This window comes from Galleria mellonella, unplaced genomic scaffold (assembly GCF_026898425.1).
Source record: "Galleria mellonella isolate WM207_F2 unplaced genomic scaffold, CSIRO_AGI_GalMel_v1 utg158, whole genome shotgun sequence".
Taxonomy (NCBI): domain Eukaryota; kingdom Metazoa; phylum Arthropoda; class Insecta; order Lepidoptera; family Pyralidae; genus Galleria; species Galleria mellonella.
The window spans coordinates 51819-70269 of NW_026442003.1; the positions used below are offsets into that span (position 1 = coordinate 51819).

The following is an 18451-nucleotide window of genomic DNA, read 5'->3' on the forward strand; positions in this document are numbered from 1 at the left end:
TGAGACCCAGTGTCCAGATGATTTACCCAGCGTCGTCGCAACAAAGAAAAAAACGAGGATAAAGTAAAAGAAAATTTACTGAAAGAAGAAACAAACTGTTCTAAATGCTTAATTTATGGAGAAGAGGATAAAAGAAATGAGTATTTCGGACTGTTAGTGGCTCAAGAATTTAAATATATACGGCCATGTGTGCGAACGAGGTGTTATGAAGAAATTTTAAAGTATCTACGGGAAGCAAAAGGCCAACATGTTGATCAACTGCAACATGAAAACACTGAAAATTAATTACTTTCATTTTATTATATATAGATTTTTAAAATTTCCTGAAATATTATTAGTTAACGTTTTATTTAATATTGTAGAATTGATCAATACAATTTATAAAAATAATTTATTGGTATTACTTACATATTTTCAAAAAAATACGTAAAAACCTATTTTTTTGGGTGATTATGGGAGTTTATGGGTGTTTATTGGGTTTTTACCAAAGCACCGGGTTTAAACCCGGTGCTTTGCCCATCTGTACCTGTCTCCCATTAGGGTAGGCAGAAACAATGGAACGCCAAATGCTTCGATTCAAACAAACCTCTTTCGCTTCTTCCACATTGATCAATCTTTTCATACACGCTCGCCGGTTGCGGGTACTTTTAATTTGGCCCTTCTTCAGCACGTCGCCTATTTGGTCAACATACGCCCGTCTAGGGCGGCCCCTACCGACATCTCCATTCATTCTTGCTCGATATATCTCTTATCTTGCAATATTTAAACATAAATATTCAATTACAAAAAAATCATATATAAAAACAATTAAGATCTCTATGTTCCACCGTTACTGGCCATACAAATATCATGAAATCCCTACATCAAAACTAATAGTTTTCACACAAACACTAACACAACACAAACAAACTAACACAAAAAAAAAATACCACCCAAATGTGAAGCTCCCTATTTTGCTGAAGCGCTTTATCTATCGCCAATTATTTCCCTGCCCGTCCCCTCATGATTATATACACGTGAAGATGTTTATGTATGTATGAGTATCCGGAAAGGTTAACAGCTGCATACATAACATCGTCCTTGACGAAACCAGTTCTACACCCGATAGTATGCATTTGTCATTATAATTGCCACTGAATAAGATTAGCATAATATCACAGAAAAAAACGTAAACAAACCCAGCCCGCCCCCAGCTGTTATTCATCATCATCATCATCATCATCACCATACCAAAGGGAGACTTTATACAAAAGTCGTTTGCTTGGCCACTTCTGTCTCATTCGTGTTTCAACCGTGAAGCAGTTGTTTGCATGGCTGTGTTTCAGTTTGAAGGGTGGGATATGGCGTGAATTTACTGGGTACAGAGGAATGACACCTGAGTCCTCATAAATAGCAACGCATGGTAAGTATCATGGGCGAAACAGTATACTCTGTTATGTCCGTGGTACTCTGCTTATGTCTATAGGCGACGGTTATCACGTACCATCGAGTGAGCAGCTAGATTGATTGCATAAAAAAAAAATAAAAAAAATTGTTTACCACAAAAGAAACCAACTTCAACTGTAGCATAACGTGTTAGTTTCATCCGAAATCTAAATTAGTCTATCGATTTTGAGATAAAATTTCTGTAGGACCATAAAATCTAGTTTTTTTATGCTTTTTTTTAAATCGAATATGTTTAATTTTTAATAAGTGTTAATATTACTGTATGTTCACGTATACCGCAGTTTCAGAGATGTTTTTTTTTTCACGAACACTCAGGTTTTTTTAATGGGTGATAATGGTATGGTAACCCCGTCTACGCTATCGGTATACTCTGGCGGGGCACCAGTGATAGGTGACTGATAAGGATGAAAACAGGCCAGTTGGCCCATCCTGACGAATTCAACTAGAATTTGTCGATGAACCCAGGCTTGCAAGCAGTATCGAACCTTTAAGTTTTAGGAGAGATTTTGCCTCACTCTGCGTGTTCTACTGATTGTACAACGGATTGTGCTCAGAGGAATTGTTCAATATGATGCCTACGGCCATTTTCTATCATCGTACGGCTCGCTATCGACTGGGAGTTCACCCTCATACCCTACAGCCTAAATGGTCGTGTACAACGCGGTTTCAGAGATGTTTTCTTCCACGAACACTGAGGTTATGGAATGAGTTCCTAGCCGAAATTTTCCAAAATTACAGCATGGGGTTCTTCAAAAGAGGGGTAAAGAGGTTTCTTCAGGGTCGGCAACGCGCGCGTAATACCCCTGGTATTGCAGGCATTAGCGGGTTACGGTAACCGCTTAATATCAGATGGGCCGTATGATTGCCACCTCAGCGGTATAAAAAAAAATGTTTTAATGCAATAAAGAATATATATATTTACAAAACATCCCGCCACACATAGGCGAGTCCGCGTGACGCGAATATATTGATGGACTGAGATAAAAAGCCCATGCCGTTTACCATAACAAATAGAACGTGTATACCAAATTTTATGACCAACGGTCGAGTCGTTACGACGCCAGCGGGCAACAAACAAACTCACTTTCACATAACACTAGTTATGCCCGCGGCTTCGTTTGCCTGATCGTGTTAAATAATAAAAGATTGTGTCCCATCAAAAAATATACATCAATTATGACAAAACCAGTTATTTTGATCCAAAAACTAAGCATAGATAGATAGAAACTCTTTATTGTTTCCTCCAAAAGATTACAATAGTAAACTTACTATAGATACAAACAATTACAAGAAATGATCACAGTGAGAAAACAATGGGCGGCCTCATCGCTAAGAGCGATCTCTTCCAGGGAGGAAAAATGTCTTACTTAATATTTATTAATTATAACTAGTGGATGTTATTAATATTTCATAAGAGAGATGTGTAAAAATTTCATTGAATTGTAAAATCCAAAAATTACTGCACCAAATTGGATTCGCTTCTCACTGTTGTGCTCTCGAAGGTGTAACTTAAGATCTGGTGTATGCTTCGTCTTAATACACCAACTCTACGTGTACGTTCACAAATATGTAGTAGCTGGTATAAGTTTGTGCCTAATACCTTATTTATCCGACTTAAACAAGGAGATTCTCAATGCGTTTGTATTTTTTTTTTGATGTTTCTTACCTCATAACTCTGACAGTTGTAAACCGATTTGGAAAATTATTTACTTATCTGAAAAGATATACATATTGGTCCGATGACGTGAATTTACTGGGTACAGAGGAATAACACCAGAGTCCTCAGGAATGGCAATGCATGGGGGGTATCATGGGCGAACAGTATACTCTGTTATGTCCATGGCTACCTGCTCATGTCTATAGGCGACGGTTACCACTTTCCATCAGGTAGGCCGTCAGCTTGTTTGCCTTTCTAAGTTGTATAAAAAAAAATTATCTACCAGTCAACCGTTACGATAGAGAGGGTTTTCTCAAGAGACTAAAGTGGAATGTCGGTAGATGAATGGAGATGTCGGTAGGGGCCGCCCTAGACGGACGTATGTTGACCAAATAGGCGACGTGCTGAAGAAGGGCTAAATTAAAAGTGCCCGTAACCGGCGAGCGTGTATGAAAAGATTGATGATGTGGAAGAAGCTAAAAAGGTCTGTTTGAATCAAAGCATTTGGCGTTCCATTGTTTGTGCCTACCCTAATGGGAGACAGGCGTGACAGATATGTATGTATGTACTATTCAACCAAATTTGATAAAATCCCTATTAGACCAATCTGTAAATATCAGCCTATCAGATAAAAAAGAATTATCCAAATCGGTTTACAACTGACAGAGTTATGAGGTAACAAATATTGAAAAAAAAAAAATACAAACGAATTGAGTACCTGCTTTTTCAAAATGGTTGTAAAACAATATCTAGTAATATAACAGCGCGTTACAGAATGAATATCGATTGGGCATCGATAAATGTGATCGACACATCGACAATCGACAGGTCGTATCGATAAAAAACAAGTTTACGTACCTAAAGGGAAAGTGATAAGGCGTTGTGAAACACAGCACACAACCTTTGCGCGTTTTATGTTGGGTAATAAAAAAAAATTACGTAAACCCAGTATTGGAGATAATGTGAAATTCGTAATGTGATAAACGAACGCTGCGGTATAGCGGTGTAGTGTAACGGCTTGGCGACCGCTAAGGGTGTGAGTTTGATCTGGTAGAAATTAATTTCTTTTTTTTTTACCTTTGGATTCCGTTACCGCCTGCGCTAACGGTATACGCTGGCGGAGCACCAGTAAAGGGCGATAGATGAGAATGAAAACAGGCCAGTTAGCCAATCATGATGAATTCATCAGGAATTAATCATGAAAGTTTCCAGGGGGAACCGCGAGAAGGTCGACCTGGTTGGGTATATTGCTAGCAATGGGATTCTCAGTCTCCATTACTAACAATCCCCTTCCCCCCTTTTATATAGGATAAAAATGGTATACGAATATGGTACGCTTACGCTACTGGTTTACGCTCGCGGTATCCCAGTGATTGAGATAGGTGAAGATGAAGACAAGTCAGTTGGCCCATCGTGAAGAATTCGACACGAATTAGCCACGATGGGTTCCAGGGGGAACCGCGTGGAGGTCGACCTGATACTACATAATATTAGAAAAGGTTAGAATCCATTACTAGCAAATCCCTTTCCCCCAGACAACCACAGTTAGGTTATCGTGATGCTTTAAGAGGAACGCTACTACCGTTAAGTTCACACGCACAAGAATGAAAGAGGCTTCTATGCTAATTTTAATTTGTTAATTTGAAAAAAATATATGTACCATAATATTTTTTTCCATTCCATCATGAATTATGTTGTATGTATTTAAATTAATGTTATGTAGCAATGACGCAGTTCCAATAAATAATTTATACTGGTCCTTGGTATAATCAATTCGTCGTAATATTAAATTTAACTCTTAATTCTGAAGACAGATATAGAGACTTAGAGCGTTCCTCTCCATCCCTCGACCATTCCGATCACAGCCACAGGAAAAGAAAGTAAGGATGGGTAATGTATGGCAATATCTATATATTGTAGTAACAATATCTTTCAAAAAAAAGCGTTCACGCTCACTTTTTTACTTTATCCGAGCAGTAAATGCTTTATATTATTCCCAAATTCGTGTATGATATAGTATATATCATATATGTGTAAGTATATTTGTTATTCATATATATTTATAGATAGATAGATAGATAGATAGATGACATTTATTACCTTTACTAAGAAATTAAAACAACAAAAAGGAAAAAAAAAAACAATTAATGTTGCTGGTAATAGGAGCCGCCTCAGCTATTGCTATATATGTACAGCTCCAGCGAGATGTACCTATATAGCGCTGAGCTTATTCGTTTATATATGTAATTTTAGTATGTATGTATATCAATAATTAGTAGTACCGCATTCGAGTATTCTGACACTTGCCTATGGTTGACTGGGAGAGAATGCTTTTAGCATTAAGTCCGCCATGTACACATATTTGTACTAATGAATAAATAAATAAAAAAAAAAAATATCTATACATATATTGACCCAATAAAGGATATGTATATATCAAATATCGGTTATTCAATTTTTAGTATCTGAAACAAGAATCAGCTTGTAGTGAATATAGATATCAGACTGGTATTGTCGATATCAAAATGGGTGGTTATCAATGTCCAGAAGAATTCAATCTACACGGTACAGAGGAATAACATCTCAGTCCTCAGGAATGGCAACGCATGAGGGGTATCCTAGGCGAAACAGTATACTCTATTATGTCCGTGGTACTGCTCATGTCTATAGGCGACGTTACCACTTTCCATCAGGTGGACCGTCAGCTTGTTTGCCATTCTAAGTTGCAAAAAAAAAGAATAGTTGCACAGACATTTTGTTAAAATTGATTCAGTAATTTAACTTTAAAATCAAAAACAAAAGAACTGGTTTTGATTAAGCCCTTTTTTCAAGGAACATAATTTTACATAACTATCCCGGCTAGAAAACATATCCCGGACGCGCGAAATCACGTGTAAAAGCTACTTAAATATACACACTTAAAATCAGTATTCAAAGCAGACACTAATTCTGTTATATATTGTATAATAATTGCATATAATAATTAATTTATTCGCGTGCGTTGATGTCACTATTAACGATGATGATGATGGAATTAATCATGATGACTCATGAGATAGTCGTAGAGTAGCTTATTTTTTTTCTATGTATCAAATTATTTATGTACTTTAACTATTTAAGTGCTTTATATTATTCTCAATTTCGTGTATAATATAGTATATGTCATATATGTGTAAGTATGTTTGTTATTCATATATATCTATTCGTTTATATATGTAATTTTAGTATGTATGTATATCAATAATTACTAGTACCGCACTGCACTGGGACACTCGCAGCGTCAGCTGAGCCAGTTGCTTTTGCCTAATACGAGACACTTCGTATATAGATATAATATTTCTGTATTTTCTGTTCTAAATACGTGTTCTTATATGGATTGCAATCTCGTGGCAATAGATATTTTCTATTGTATTCCAAATTTAAAAGTACTTAACATATTTTATTAATTTTTTCACCTATACAAATCTCAATTTTCCATCTAAATTTATAAAATGCCTAGCGGCCCGTCCAGGATTCGCACGGGTGGACATTTTTACAACATTTTAAAAAGTGGTTATTGTGACGTAACTATAATAGTTGGACATATAGTATCGCGAAGTTTTTTGTAGTTATTGATATTTTCTTCAATATTGTAGAACATACTTTTGTTCTATCACCAATAGTTTCCGCAGCGCACGCGACCAAAGATATTTTATAGCTTTTTTTTTACACCTTGAGTTACGTTACTAAAGTTTTAGTAAGGATTCCTAATCTTTTCTAGCAATAAATAGCCTATGTTACTCAGAGTGAATATAGCAATTTTTGAAGAATTTTTGAAATCGGCAAAGTAGTTTTTGAGTTTATTTATTACAAACGTACACACAAAAATACAAATCTTTCCTATTTACAATATTAATGTAGAAGTGTAGATGTAGAAATAACTATAATTTATATCAAAATTATAGTTGTATAATTTTCAAAAATAATATAATTAAATATAACTCAAGGTACCAAGTACCCAGCTATTAGAGCCAATATAAAACACTGCTATATCTTTCTAGCTACACACGTGCGACGCCAAAGCGGATCGCTAGCGTTGAAATAAACTCACATACATACATACACCTTAAACATACTACACTCCTTTTTTGGGGAGTGTAAAAAAAAAACCTCATTAAAACACCAGTCGGGACGCATTCCCGGCCACTTTTTGTGTGTACAAATCTTGGCTCCTCAATTGGAGACGCGTGCGCAACCGCGGCGGCGCGGCGCTGGAATTCTTTGCATCTTATTGGTCATACTGATATATATATATATATATATATATATATATATATATATATATATATATATATATATATATATATATATATATATATATATATGATATATGATATATAGATACTATACAATTACATATCCAAATATTAAGAGTATACTGTGCCGTCATTATACAGGGTAGGCAGAAGCAGTATTTTAATAATAATAATAATAATGTAATAAGTACGTCAGTTTGTAGCGATGGACGAATGAATGATTGTTACTCCAAAAGATCACGCAAAAAGGTCATGCTACTGTATAAATGTATAGGCGAATTTTTTAATAGACGATAATGGAATGCTAACCCCACCTGCGCTAACGGTATACGCTGGCGAGGCACCAGTGAAGGATGATAGGTGAGGATGAAAAGGCAGGTCAGTTAGCGCATCGTGATGAATACACCTGGAATTCAACACGATGACTTCTAAGGGGGACCACGAGGCGGTTTTTTATGGGTGAAAATGGAATGGTAACTCCGCCTGCGCTAACGGGATACGCTGGCAGAGCACCAGTGAGGGGTGATAGATGAGAATGAAAACAGGCCAGTTAACCCATCATGATGAATTCATCAGGAATTAACCATGGTAGTTTCCAGGGAGAACCACGAGGAGGTCGACCGACGCAGACGGGGTTACAATTCATTATCACTCATAAAAAAAAAAACAAAAACCCCATCGGTATACGCTGGCACGGCACCAGTTAAGGCTCATCGGCGACATGGTTTACAACCGTAAAACACGCAGCGCGAAAGTCTTAAAGCGAACACTTCACGCGTTTCCTCATTACAACGGAACCCTAAAAATAATAAACCTTTAACAGTGCGGTTTACACGCGGATGTTATTATAATAGTTACATCAACATTATAGTTAATAATTACATATAGTTTGAATAAAATCCACATATACACATATATACACACACGTAACCTTGAACCGTGCGACATAAATTGTTAATACTAACAATTACTATAAATGCGTTTAACTGGTGAAACTATATACGGTTTAAATTTAAACTAGGGTTGTCAGATGCGAATTTTGATTTTTATTAAAAAAATAATCAATTTTTTATGCAACTTAGAATGCTGACGGTCCACCTGATGGAAAGTGGTGACCGTCGCCTATAGACATGAGCAGTACCATGGAGATAACAGAGTATACTGTTTCGCCCATGATACCTCCCACGCGTTGCCATTTCTGAGGACTCAGGTGTTATTCCTCTGTACCCTGTAAATTCACTGCCATCTCCCACCCATCAAACCGAAACACAGCCATGCAAACACAACTGCATCACGGTAGAAACACGAATGGGACAGAGGTGCTCAAGCAAACGACTTTTGTACAAAGTCTCTCTCTGGTTCAAATTCCGCAAAGAACGTCAAATATTGAAGGGAAGGAAAAATATCGAATCTACCAAATCCATTACTAGCAAAATATACCCTAGAGGTCGACCTGCACGCGGTTCCCACCGGAAACCATCATAGTTATATTTTTTTAAGAATTCATCGTGATAGATAAACTAACCTACTTTCATCTTCACCTATCATCCCTCAGCAGTATCCCACCAATGCTATACATTGGTGGGATACTGCTGAGGCTGGCAGGGTTAACATTCCATTTTCATCCATTAAAAAACTTTATTAATTGACTTTTAATTTATACTACTGTTGGACAGACTTACTTACAGACTGTCTTATGGTCAGGCGAGTAATTCATTTGTTTACATTTTCGTTACATTCTGTTGAAATCACTTCACTTCAGCTGTTAACTGTCCACTGAACATAAGACTTCCCCATAAAGGAAGCTTTGCTAGTAGTTGCCACGCTTGGCCGGCGGGTTAGCAACGGCAGTTAGACTTTTGGTGACATTTAAAGAGGTCATTAAGTTCCCTTATTCGCGTCCTACGACACCCACAGGAATGGAAGGGGTGGCTTATTCGACGCCGGGACCTTTTTTTTTCAATTTTATACAACTTAGAATGGCAAACAAGCTGACGGCATGTTAAATGGTAACCGGCATATCTGTTGAAATTAAATATACATATAACTGAGTTAACATATACGTCTGTTTGTAACATTTTAACTGATGAAACTACCAATAGATCGGTCTCAGTGATCAATTATAAAAAAAAATTATATGTTCACGATTACATACATAATGGTTATTAACTATTCATAATGGTATATTTAGTTAAAGACATTGACGTTTCACGTATGTTTTTAATCGAATTAATTAAAAAAACATTTTTAGATTTTTTTTTCTCATTTATTTATTTATTTAGGTTTCTTTTACACAACTTAGAATGGCAAACAAGCTGACGGCCCACCTGATGAAAAGCGGTAACCGTCGCCTATATACATGAGCAGTACCATGGACATAACAGAGTATACTGTCTCGCCCATGATATCCCCCATGCGTTGCCATTCCTGAGGACTCAGGTGTTATTCCTCTGTACCCTGTAAATTCACTGCCATGTCCCACCCTTCGAACCGAAACACAGCCATACAAACACAACTGCTTCACGGTTAGAATTACAGTAATACAAGTCACATTATATTAACAAATTAACAATAAAATTTATAACTGTTTTAAAATTGTACACCGTTATATATATATATATATGTATAACCAGAGGGAGACTTCGTACAAAAGTCGTTTGCTTGCTATATATATATGGTCGAGGGATGGGCAACAGCATCCCTCTTAACACATCACCAAAACCTCAAAACTCACCAATAGACACCCACGGGAAAGAAAGGGGTGGCCCATTCTATATCGGGACCACACGACATAAAGGGGAAAGGGATTGTTAATAATGGAGACTCAGAATCCCATTGCTAGCAATATACCTAAACCAGGTCTACCTCCTCGCGGTTCCCCCTGGAAATTATCTTGGTTAATTCCTTATGAATTCATCATGATGGACTAACTGGCCTGTTTTAATTCTCACCAATCATTGCTCACTGGTGACCCGCCAGCGTATACCGTTAGCGCAGGCGGGGTTATTATTCCATTTTCACCCATCAAAAAAAAAAACCACACGAGATACACGGCAGGATGGATTACACTGTTCAAAATCTTAAAATTAAGAATTTAATACAATTAATATATAAAATTACTCGATTTTTCCCCCAAATTCATACGCAAAGACTTTCCAGAAGTAGGAAAATTTTCCAAATCAATTTACAGCTAATTTGGAGTTATGAGGTAACAAACATTAAAAAAAAAAAAAAACAAATCGAGAACCTTCTTCAAATTGAAATCGATCGAAAAGTCGTCTGAATATGGGTTACTCTTTCCCAATAGTGTTTCTACCATCAAACAGCCATCTCTGATGGCCATTCTTATAGGGACAAACCACATCACATCTCTCAAGTTGGAGCAAAAAATATACCTTTACAAGTACAAAGTTTCATTAAAATCGGTTGAGCGGTTTCCGAGATAAGCGTGAACGGACATCGTGACATGGCATTATTATATATATTAGGATAACAATTGAAGTGTTTACTACTAAATTCATAAATGGCTTTGTTCAAATTTTAATTTACGTCTTTTTTCTCGTTTCAGATAAACCTACCCGAGTGACAATGTGTGCGTAACAACAAAACAAAATGGCGGTCAGAACTAAACTAGCGTTGTTCATGGTGACATTGGTGTTTGTTGACATTAATTGTGAAAGTAACACAGTGAGACTGAACTATGAGATAGATGAGGCGAAAACAGCTGATCTCCTCCGTGGCAGTGGTGAAGAAAGTGAAGAATATACCAAAGATATTGAAACCAAATTCAAAAATATAGAACCCGAGAAATCTATGACCGATGTTGTAGATTATGAAGAAAGAGTCACAGATGGTGGTTTAGACGCTGACCCTTCCGTCGACAATGTAGATAACGATAAGTTAACAACTGTTGACGATGCGTCTACAACGATAAGTACTTCTGAAGCACCCGAAGAGTCCGATTTAAAAAACATAGAGGACGAATATGTAGCGGAAACTTCCGAGGATAAAAAAACGGAGGAAGCTGTCACCGCAACAATAGACACGACCGAGGCGGAGAGTACAATATCTATGATAGACAATAATGTTTACAAAACCAGAGACAATATAGAGGATAGTATTAATAACATTGATAGTGCATCGAAGGTGAGTGATTGTAAATATAGTAGATATTTTTATAGATCCAGGTGTATTAGCTGTATTTGGAAAGAATTTAATAGAAAGATTATGATAAATATTGTACACAATTTAGATTCATAACCTAGTAGTTATTAATATTATTTCAAAATTAAAATATTAAATTAAAAAGATGATATTAAAACCTAAACCTCACTGAATTAGCATTAAGAATATTCCATAACGAAGCTTGCCGAAGTGTGGCAAAATTTGAATCATTCGTCAATTTTCACCATCGTACTACCCGCCATAAACTAAAATTTCATCCCAACCATCTGGACGAGTGGCGGTCCTCCACCGTGTGTTTTTCAAGGCACTTTCTCCCATGCACAACCACTCTTTGGAATCAACTTCCAACAGCAGTATTTTCGAACTGATACGACAACATAACCCTCAAGAAAAGAGCATATTCCTTTTTAAAAGGCCGGCAGCACACCTGCAATGTCTTTAGTGTTGTGGGTGATCATGGGCGGCAGTAGTTACTTACCACCAGGTGAGCCGCATGCTCGTCTGCCCCGTGTTGTAAAAAAAAATTTGCAATATTTTAAACTGATTATTTAAAAAGTGGACTGTTAATGAACCAAAATATTAATCAATATTAACGAAACAAGACTCTTATAAAGTTGCCACTGCAAAATTAGAATTCTGATAGCAAAAAAAGTATTTGAAAACTTTGGATGCAAAACGAAGTAGCTTACCTTTAGTTTTACGTACAAATATTTTAGAGTGCAAAGAAAGAAGAACTCAAAGTATCAAATAGTCTAGTCAAGATGACTTTAAATTATTATCATCATCCTTAAGCAGGGAGGGCCACGTACTCAGCAATAGTTGAAGAATCAGTACCTTCTTCAGATAGATAGATACTCTTTATTGTTTCCTCCAAAAGATTACAATAGTAAACTTATTATAGATACAAACAATTACAAGAAATAATCACAATGAGAAAACAATGGGCGACCTTATCGTTAAGAGCGATCTCTTCCAGGCAACCTATGGATGGAGAGGATTCTTTAATCGAAGGGAAAATATGGATAATCTGTTCTAACTGTGTCTTTAAACCATAGATTCCCCGCCTATTTTGGGCAAAAGACCCCTTTACCAATGATATCTCAAATTACTGTTATTGCTTTAAAAATTCTATGTCTAATTTTTTCCTACTGATACGTAATATTTAATAAATAATTTAAAAACTTTGCGCTTGGTTAAATAAGTAAATTTGACATCAATTTCTAATCAAAATTTAAGAAAATAAATAGATAAAAAAATCTGTAAATATCAAGTGCAATTAATAATTATTAAAAAAAAAAAAATTAATAGGAGTCGATTTTTAGACCTCGTCAACCCCCAAAGAGTTTCCGTTTATTTCGACCCCTGGGAAACTGATTTCGGCTACCAAGAGGATTGATATCGACCACTCTAGGAATCTTTGCTCCAAACGAATTTTTTTTTATGCAACTTAGAATAGCAAACAAGCTGACGGCCCACCCGATGGAAAGTGGTAACCGTCGCCTATAGACATGAGCAGTACCATGCACATAACAGAGTATACCATTTCGCCCATGATACCCCTCATGCGTTGCCATTTCTGAGGACTCAGGTGTTATTCCTTTGTACCGTGTAAATTCACTGCCACATCCCACCCTTCAAACCGAAACACAGCCATGCAAACACAACTGCAATATACAAATTAATATATACAATAATTAAATAAAACGTTTATTTATACTAGTATGTCCGATCAGCAAACTATGTTATGGCCGGGTCCATTTGTTGTTTTTTTTTACATTTTAGTTAAATTCTATTAAAATATACCCTGATATATTCACAGACTGAGCCCACCACACAATCCACAACTAGGCCAATGGACGAGACGGACGCAGCGGCACCGAGGGTTACTGGTCTGGATGACGAGCTGGAAACCGTCGGACAGAGGAACCCCAAGACAGAGAATAGTAGGTACCTAAATAAAGAAACTAGCCGACTGATGTTGGTTCTTTATGCAAGTCAGAATGGCCTAGCTGACGGCCTAGCTAACTAGCTGATGGAAAGTGGTGGTAACCGTATATATATATATATATATATATATATATATATATATATATATATATATATATATATATATATATATATATATATATATATATATATATATATATATATATATATATATATATATATATATATAAGCAAACATATGAAAGACAAAGAATACACTGTTTACAGCCATAGAAGCTTAGGGAGAAAGGGATTGCTAGTAACAGGATCTAACTGCCCCATTGCTAGCCAAATATCCTACTTTTTAAAATGGATAATAATGAAATGGTAACCCCGCTCGCGCTAACGGTATACGCTGGCGGGGCACCAGTGAAGGATGATAGGTGAGAATTAAAAGGCAAGTCCATTAGCCCATCGTGATGTATTCACTTGGAATTAAACACGACTGTTTCCAGGGGGAAAGAGGAGGTTGACCTGACAGGGCATCATGCTAGCAATAAGACTAGGTAGTCCTCGTTGCATATACGGGAGGGAAGAGGGGTTACCCACCACTCCACCGATATAAAAATATTGATAAATGTAAAGAAGACACAAGAGGTTTGAATCGGAGCATTTGGCGTTCCATTATTTCTACCTACCCCCAATGGTAGGCAGGCGTGATAGATAGTTCGTATATGTATGAATGAATCAATTTCGCAATTCATTCATATCGTATATTTACATATACTAATTACATACATTTAAATGATATATTAAAGCAACAGAAAAGCACCTGAGGCATTGACCTGGAGTTTAGGGATCCGTAGGTATATAAAAATTAATTAATACTTTCCATAGTACAAGAAGTATAGTTCACCGTGTAGGTCCCGGTATAAATGGGCCACCCCTTCCTTTCCCGTGAGTGTCGTAAGAGGCGACTAAGGAAGCGCAATAGTCGAGTGATGGGTAGTAGAGTCCCTCTTTAAACATCTCCAAAGCCTAACCCCGTCTGCCAAGCGTAGCACGTATTGGCTAAACCCCTCTAATAGGTAGTCATCAACCAACACGTGTTTCCTTCTTGAAACCATCGTGACGAATTCCATAGGAATTCCATAAAAATTCCTATGGAATTCGTCACGATGGGGTAACAAGTAAGAATATTATAATAATACTAGCTGACTCGGCAAACGTTGTTTTACCATATATGTACATTATTTTTAGAACTATACATGAAAATTTATCGTACTACAATTATTATATTGGATTGCCATCTTGCAACCCTATTGCGGCATATAAAAATCGCGATTAAAAACAGGGGTTGATCGTAAAACGGTGAAAATTTGATTTTGAATGTATTTTTCAATGCTAAATCATAATAAAATAAAAATGGAAAAATTTGTTAAAAAAATAAAAAAAAATATTTAGGGGTAGGCCACCCTTATCATTGAGGGGTATGAAAAATAGATGTTGGCCGATTCTCAGACCTACCTAATATGCACACAAATTTCATGAAAATCGGTAAAGCCGTTTCGGAGGAGTTTGGTAACAAACACCGCGACACGAGAATTTTATATATTAGATATTATATAATTATGGTAATAAGTGAGAAGAAAAGCAGCTTATGCTTTCATTCTCACTTATCGTCCCTTACTATCCAGCGTATACCGATAGCGCGGGCAAGTACGACAAACCCCTTCCCCCCAATTGAAAGAGGCAATTATGTTCCTTTAGTCGCCTCTTACGACACCCACCATACTTTTGCCGTCATATTGCCGTGTAACTGCTAAATCATTACAATTATTACAGAAATAAAGATGTCTACCATTACCACTATTCGAAAACTTTATTTTTTTTTTATACAACTTAGAATAGCAAACAAGCTGACGGCCCACCTGATTGAAAGCGGTAACCGTCGCCTATAGACATGAGCAGTACCGTGGACATAACAGAGTATACTGTTTCGCCCATGAAACCCCCTATGCGTTGCCATTCCTGAGAACTCAGATGTTATTCCTATGTATACTGTAAATTCACGCCATATCTTACCCTTCAAACCGAAACACAGCCATGCTTCACAGTAGAAACACGAATGGAACAGAGGTACCCAAGCAAACGACTTTTGTACAAAGTCTCCCTCTGGTGAAATCCTCCATCTACCCGTGCGAAACAAAGCCAGATCGCTAGTTTAATATTAAATTCTCAGGTATATATTTGAAAGGATAGATTAGACAGAGGGCGTTCTGGTTCAGAATTATGTTTCCTTTGATCTTTTAATTTTTTTTATACAACTTAGAATGGCAAACAAGCTGACGGCCCACCTGATGGAAAGCGGTAACCGTCGCCTATAGACATGAGCAGTATTTTTATAATAGAGTAAATAAATAAATAAAGCAAGGTAAAAAGTCTCATTGTTCGGGGACAATCACAATCTATTTTACAATAGTATACGGAACATGTCGCGTTTAGGCGCGATTCGTGCTTGCCACTATTTTTCACCATCTATTACATATCCAGCATATTATTACGTATGCAAACACACATAATTAGCGTAACGTTATAATATTAAAGAGTTATAAACACAGATAAGGCCGAAGGGCATAAAATATACTGTGACGGCCGTTTAACTCATAAATCTCAGTTTATTAGCTAACAGTCAATACATAATTATAATTAACACATCGGCGACTACGCTAGTATTTGTTTCAACGGAACTTAATGAAAATATAAACAAACAAATAGTCGACGAATAAGGGTGGACGAGGGATTGGCAGCAGCGTCCCCCTTTAAAGCATCTCCAAAGCCTAATTACGGTAACTAACCCGTTTGCCAAGCGTGGCAACCACTGTCAAAATCCCCCAAGGAGGAGGCTTATGTTCAGCAGTGGACAGTTAAAGGCTGATGATGATGACGATGATGAACAATCGACCCGGCCATAAGACAGTCCGCTGATGTCCAATTATTATACAATAGAATCTCAATTATCCGAATTAAATAAAACCAGGGGTATTCCGGATAATCGAAAATCCGGATAATCGATTACAAAGTCGAATCAAACAATGCATAATATATTTTTTTTATTATGTATATAGTTTCATACGCCATTAAGACGATACGATATAAAAAAAAATTACGAGCTTTAAAGATAATGGATTACATAATATCTATTTACTTAATTGATACATAATGCCATTTCTAAATTGATAATTAGACCCGTGAAGAATAAGTCCGGATAATCGAATATTCGGTTAATCTGTGTTCGGATAATCGAAATTATACTGTATTATTGTTATTATATTAGCCATTAACTGACCACTGCTGAACATAGGTCTCCCCATAAGGAGAGCTTTATCAGATAAAAAAAAAATCCAAATCGGTTTAAAACTGGCGAAAATATGAGGTAACAAACATAAAAAAAAAAACTTCTTTTATACCACAAAGGTGGCAATCAGGCACGTCTGACAGTAAACGGTTACTGTAGCTTATGAACGTCTGCAATACTAGAGGTCTCCTTTTACGAACAGAGAGAGACTTTGAACAAAAGTCGTTTGCGTTGGCACCTCTGCCCAATTCGTGTTTCTATCGTGAAACAGTTGTGTTTTCATGACTGTGTTTCGGTTTGAAGGGTGGGATATGGAAGTCAATTTACAGGGTACAGACGAATAACACCTGAGTCCTCAGGAATGGCAACGCATGGGGGGTATCATGGGCGAAACTGTATACTCCGTTATGTCCATGGTACCGCTCATGTCTATAGGCCACGGTTACCGCTTCCATCAGGTGGGCCGTCAGCTTATTTGCTATTCAAAGTTGCATAAAAAAAAACATGATTTTTATATAGTCTCTTCAATAATTAAATATCATAATTATTAAATTACAATGCTTCGACACCTTTACATATGTCATGTCAAAATTTTTTACCTACTACATTAATTAACTTACAAAGCGACGATGTTTTTGCCTACATACAAAAAATATATTTATTGAAGATTACTATCGACTTGTCTAACATATCAAATGTACCACGACGTCAATACAACTGTGTTATATCCGTCTATACTAAATCCCTTATACATAAAAACTAAAACGTGATGGATGATAATGGAATGGTAACTCCGCCTGCGCTAACGGTATACGCTGGAGGGACACCAGTGAGAGGTGATAGGTGAGAATGAAAGGGCAGGTCAGTTAGCCCGTCGTGATGAAATGGAAAATTCAGCACGATAGTCTCCAGAGGGCACCACGTGGAGATCGACCTGACATGGTATATTCAGGGTAAATTTAGTTTTTTTTTTTTAATGGGAAACACGAGCTAATGGCTAACTTGGATGACGGTACTAACATGAACCATAACACAGAATATCATAGAATACCATGTCCCTTTACCATTATATTTAAACAAATTAAATGTAATTAAATAAAAAGTACTAGGCGCCCATAATAACCTGAGCGTTCTTTTCAGCGGAGTCGAAACAGCCGATCGACAAGCGCGACCATGAGAAACACCGCCCATCTCCCGCAGTTAGCAAGAGCACGACTCTCCGCCGCTGGCTAGAGGATTCGTGGCTCCGTCCGCCTGCTGGTATCCTGGTACCATTACGGCCTATGGCCCTAAACAGGGCGCTAGCAGTATGGAATGACCTGATGGTTGGTGGGCTTAACGTGACAGATATAGTGATTGTTGGATATGATTCTAACGGTAAGTTTATATTTACACTAACTTTACCAGAGGGAGACTTTGTACAACAGTCAATTGCTTGGGTACCTCTGTCCCATTCATGTTTCAACCGTAAAGCAGTTATGTTTGCATGGCTGTGTTTCGGTTTGAAGGGTGGGATATGGCGTTATTTACTGGGTACAGAGGAATAACACCTGAGTCCTCAGGAATGGCAACGCATGGGGGGTA

General features: G+C 37.0%; 2 protein-coding genes across 2 annotated transcripts in view; one reads left to right on the plus strand and one right to left on the minus strand.

The window, feature by feature from the left end:
- Positions 1-18451, minus strand: part of LOC116413324 (uncharacterized) — a gene marked incomplete at its 3' end in the record, with an annotated part of 103090 nt that overhangs the window by 50813 nt on the left and 33826 nt on the right.
- Positions 1-18451, plus strand: part of LOC113520912 (uncharacterized) — a 62991-nt gene that overhangs the window by 13672 nt on the left and 30868 nt on the right. Inside the window, exons 2-4 of the mRNA XM_026906335.3 lie at positions 10967-11544; positions 13403-13526; positions 18008-18244. Of these exons, the coding sequence (XP_026762136.2) occupies positions 11011-11544; positions 13403-13526; positions 18008-18244 (895 nt within the window). The 5' untranslated portion in view covers positions 10967-11010. The remainder of the gene's footprint in view (positions 1-10966; positions 11545-13402; positions 13527-18007; positions 18245-18451) is intronic.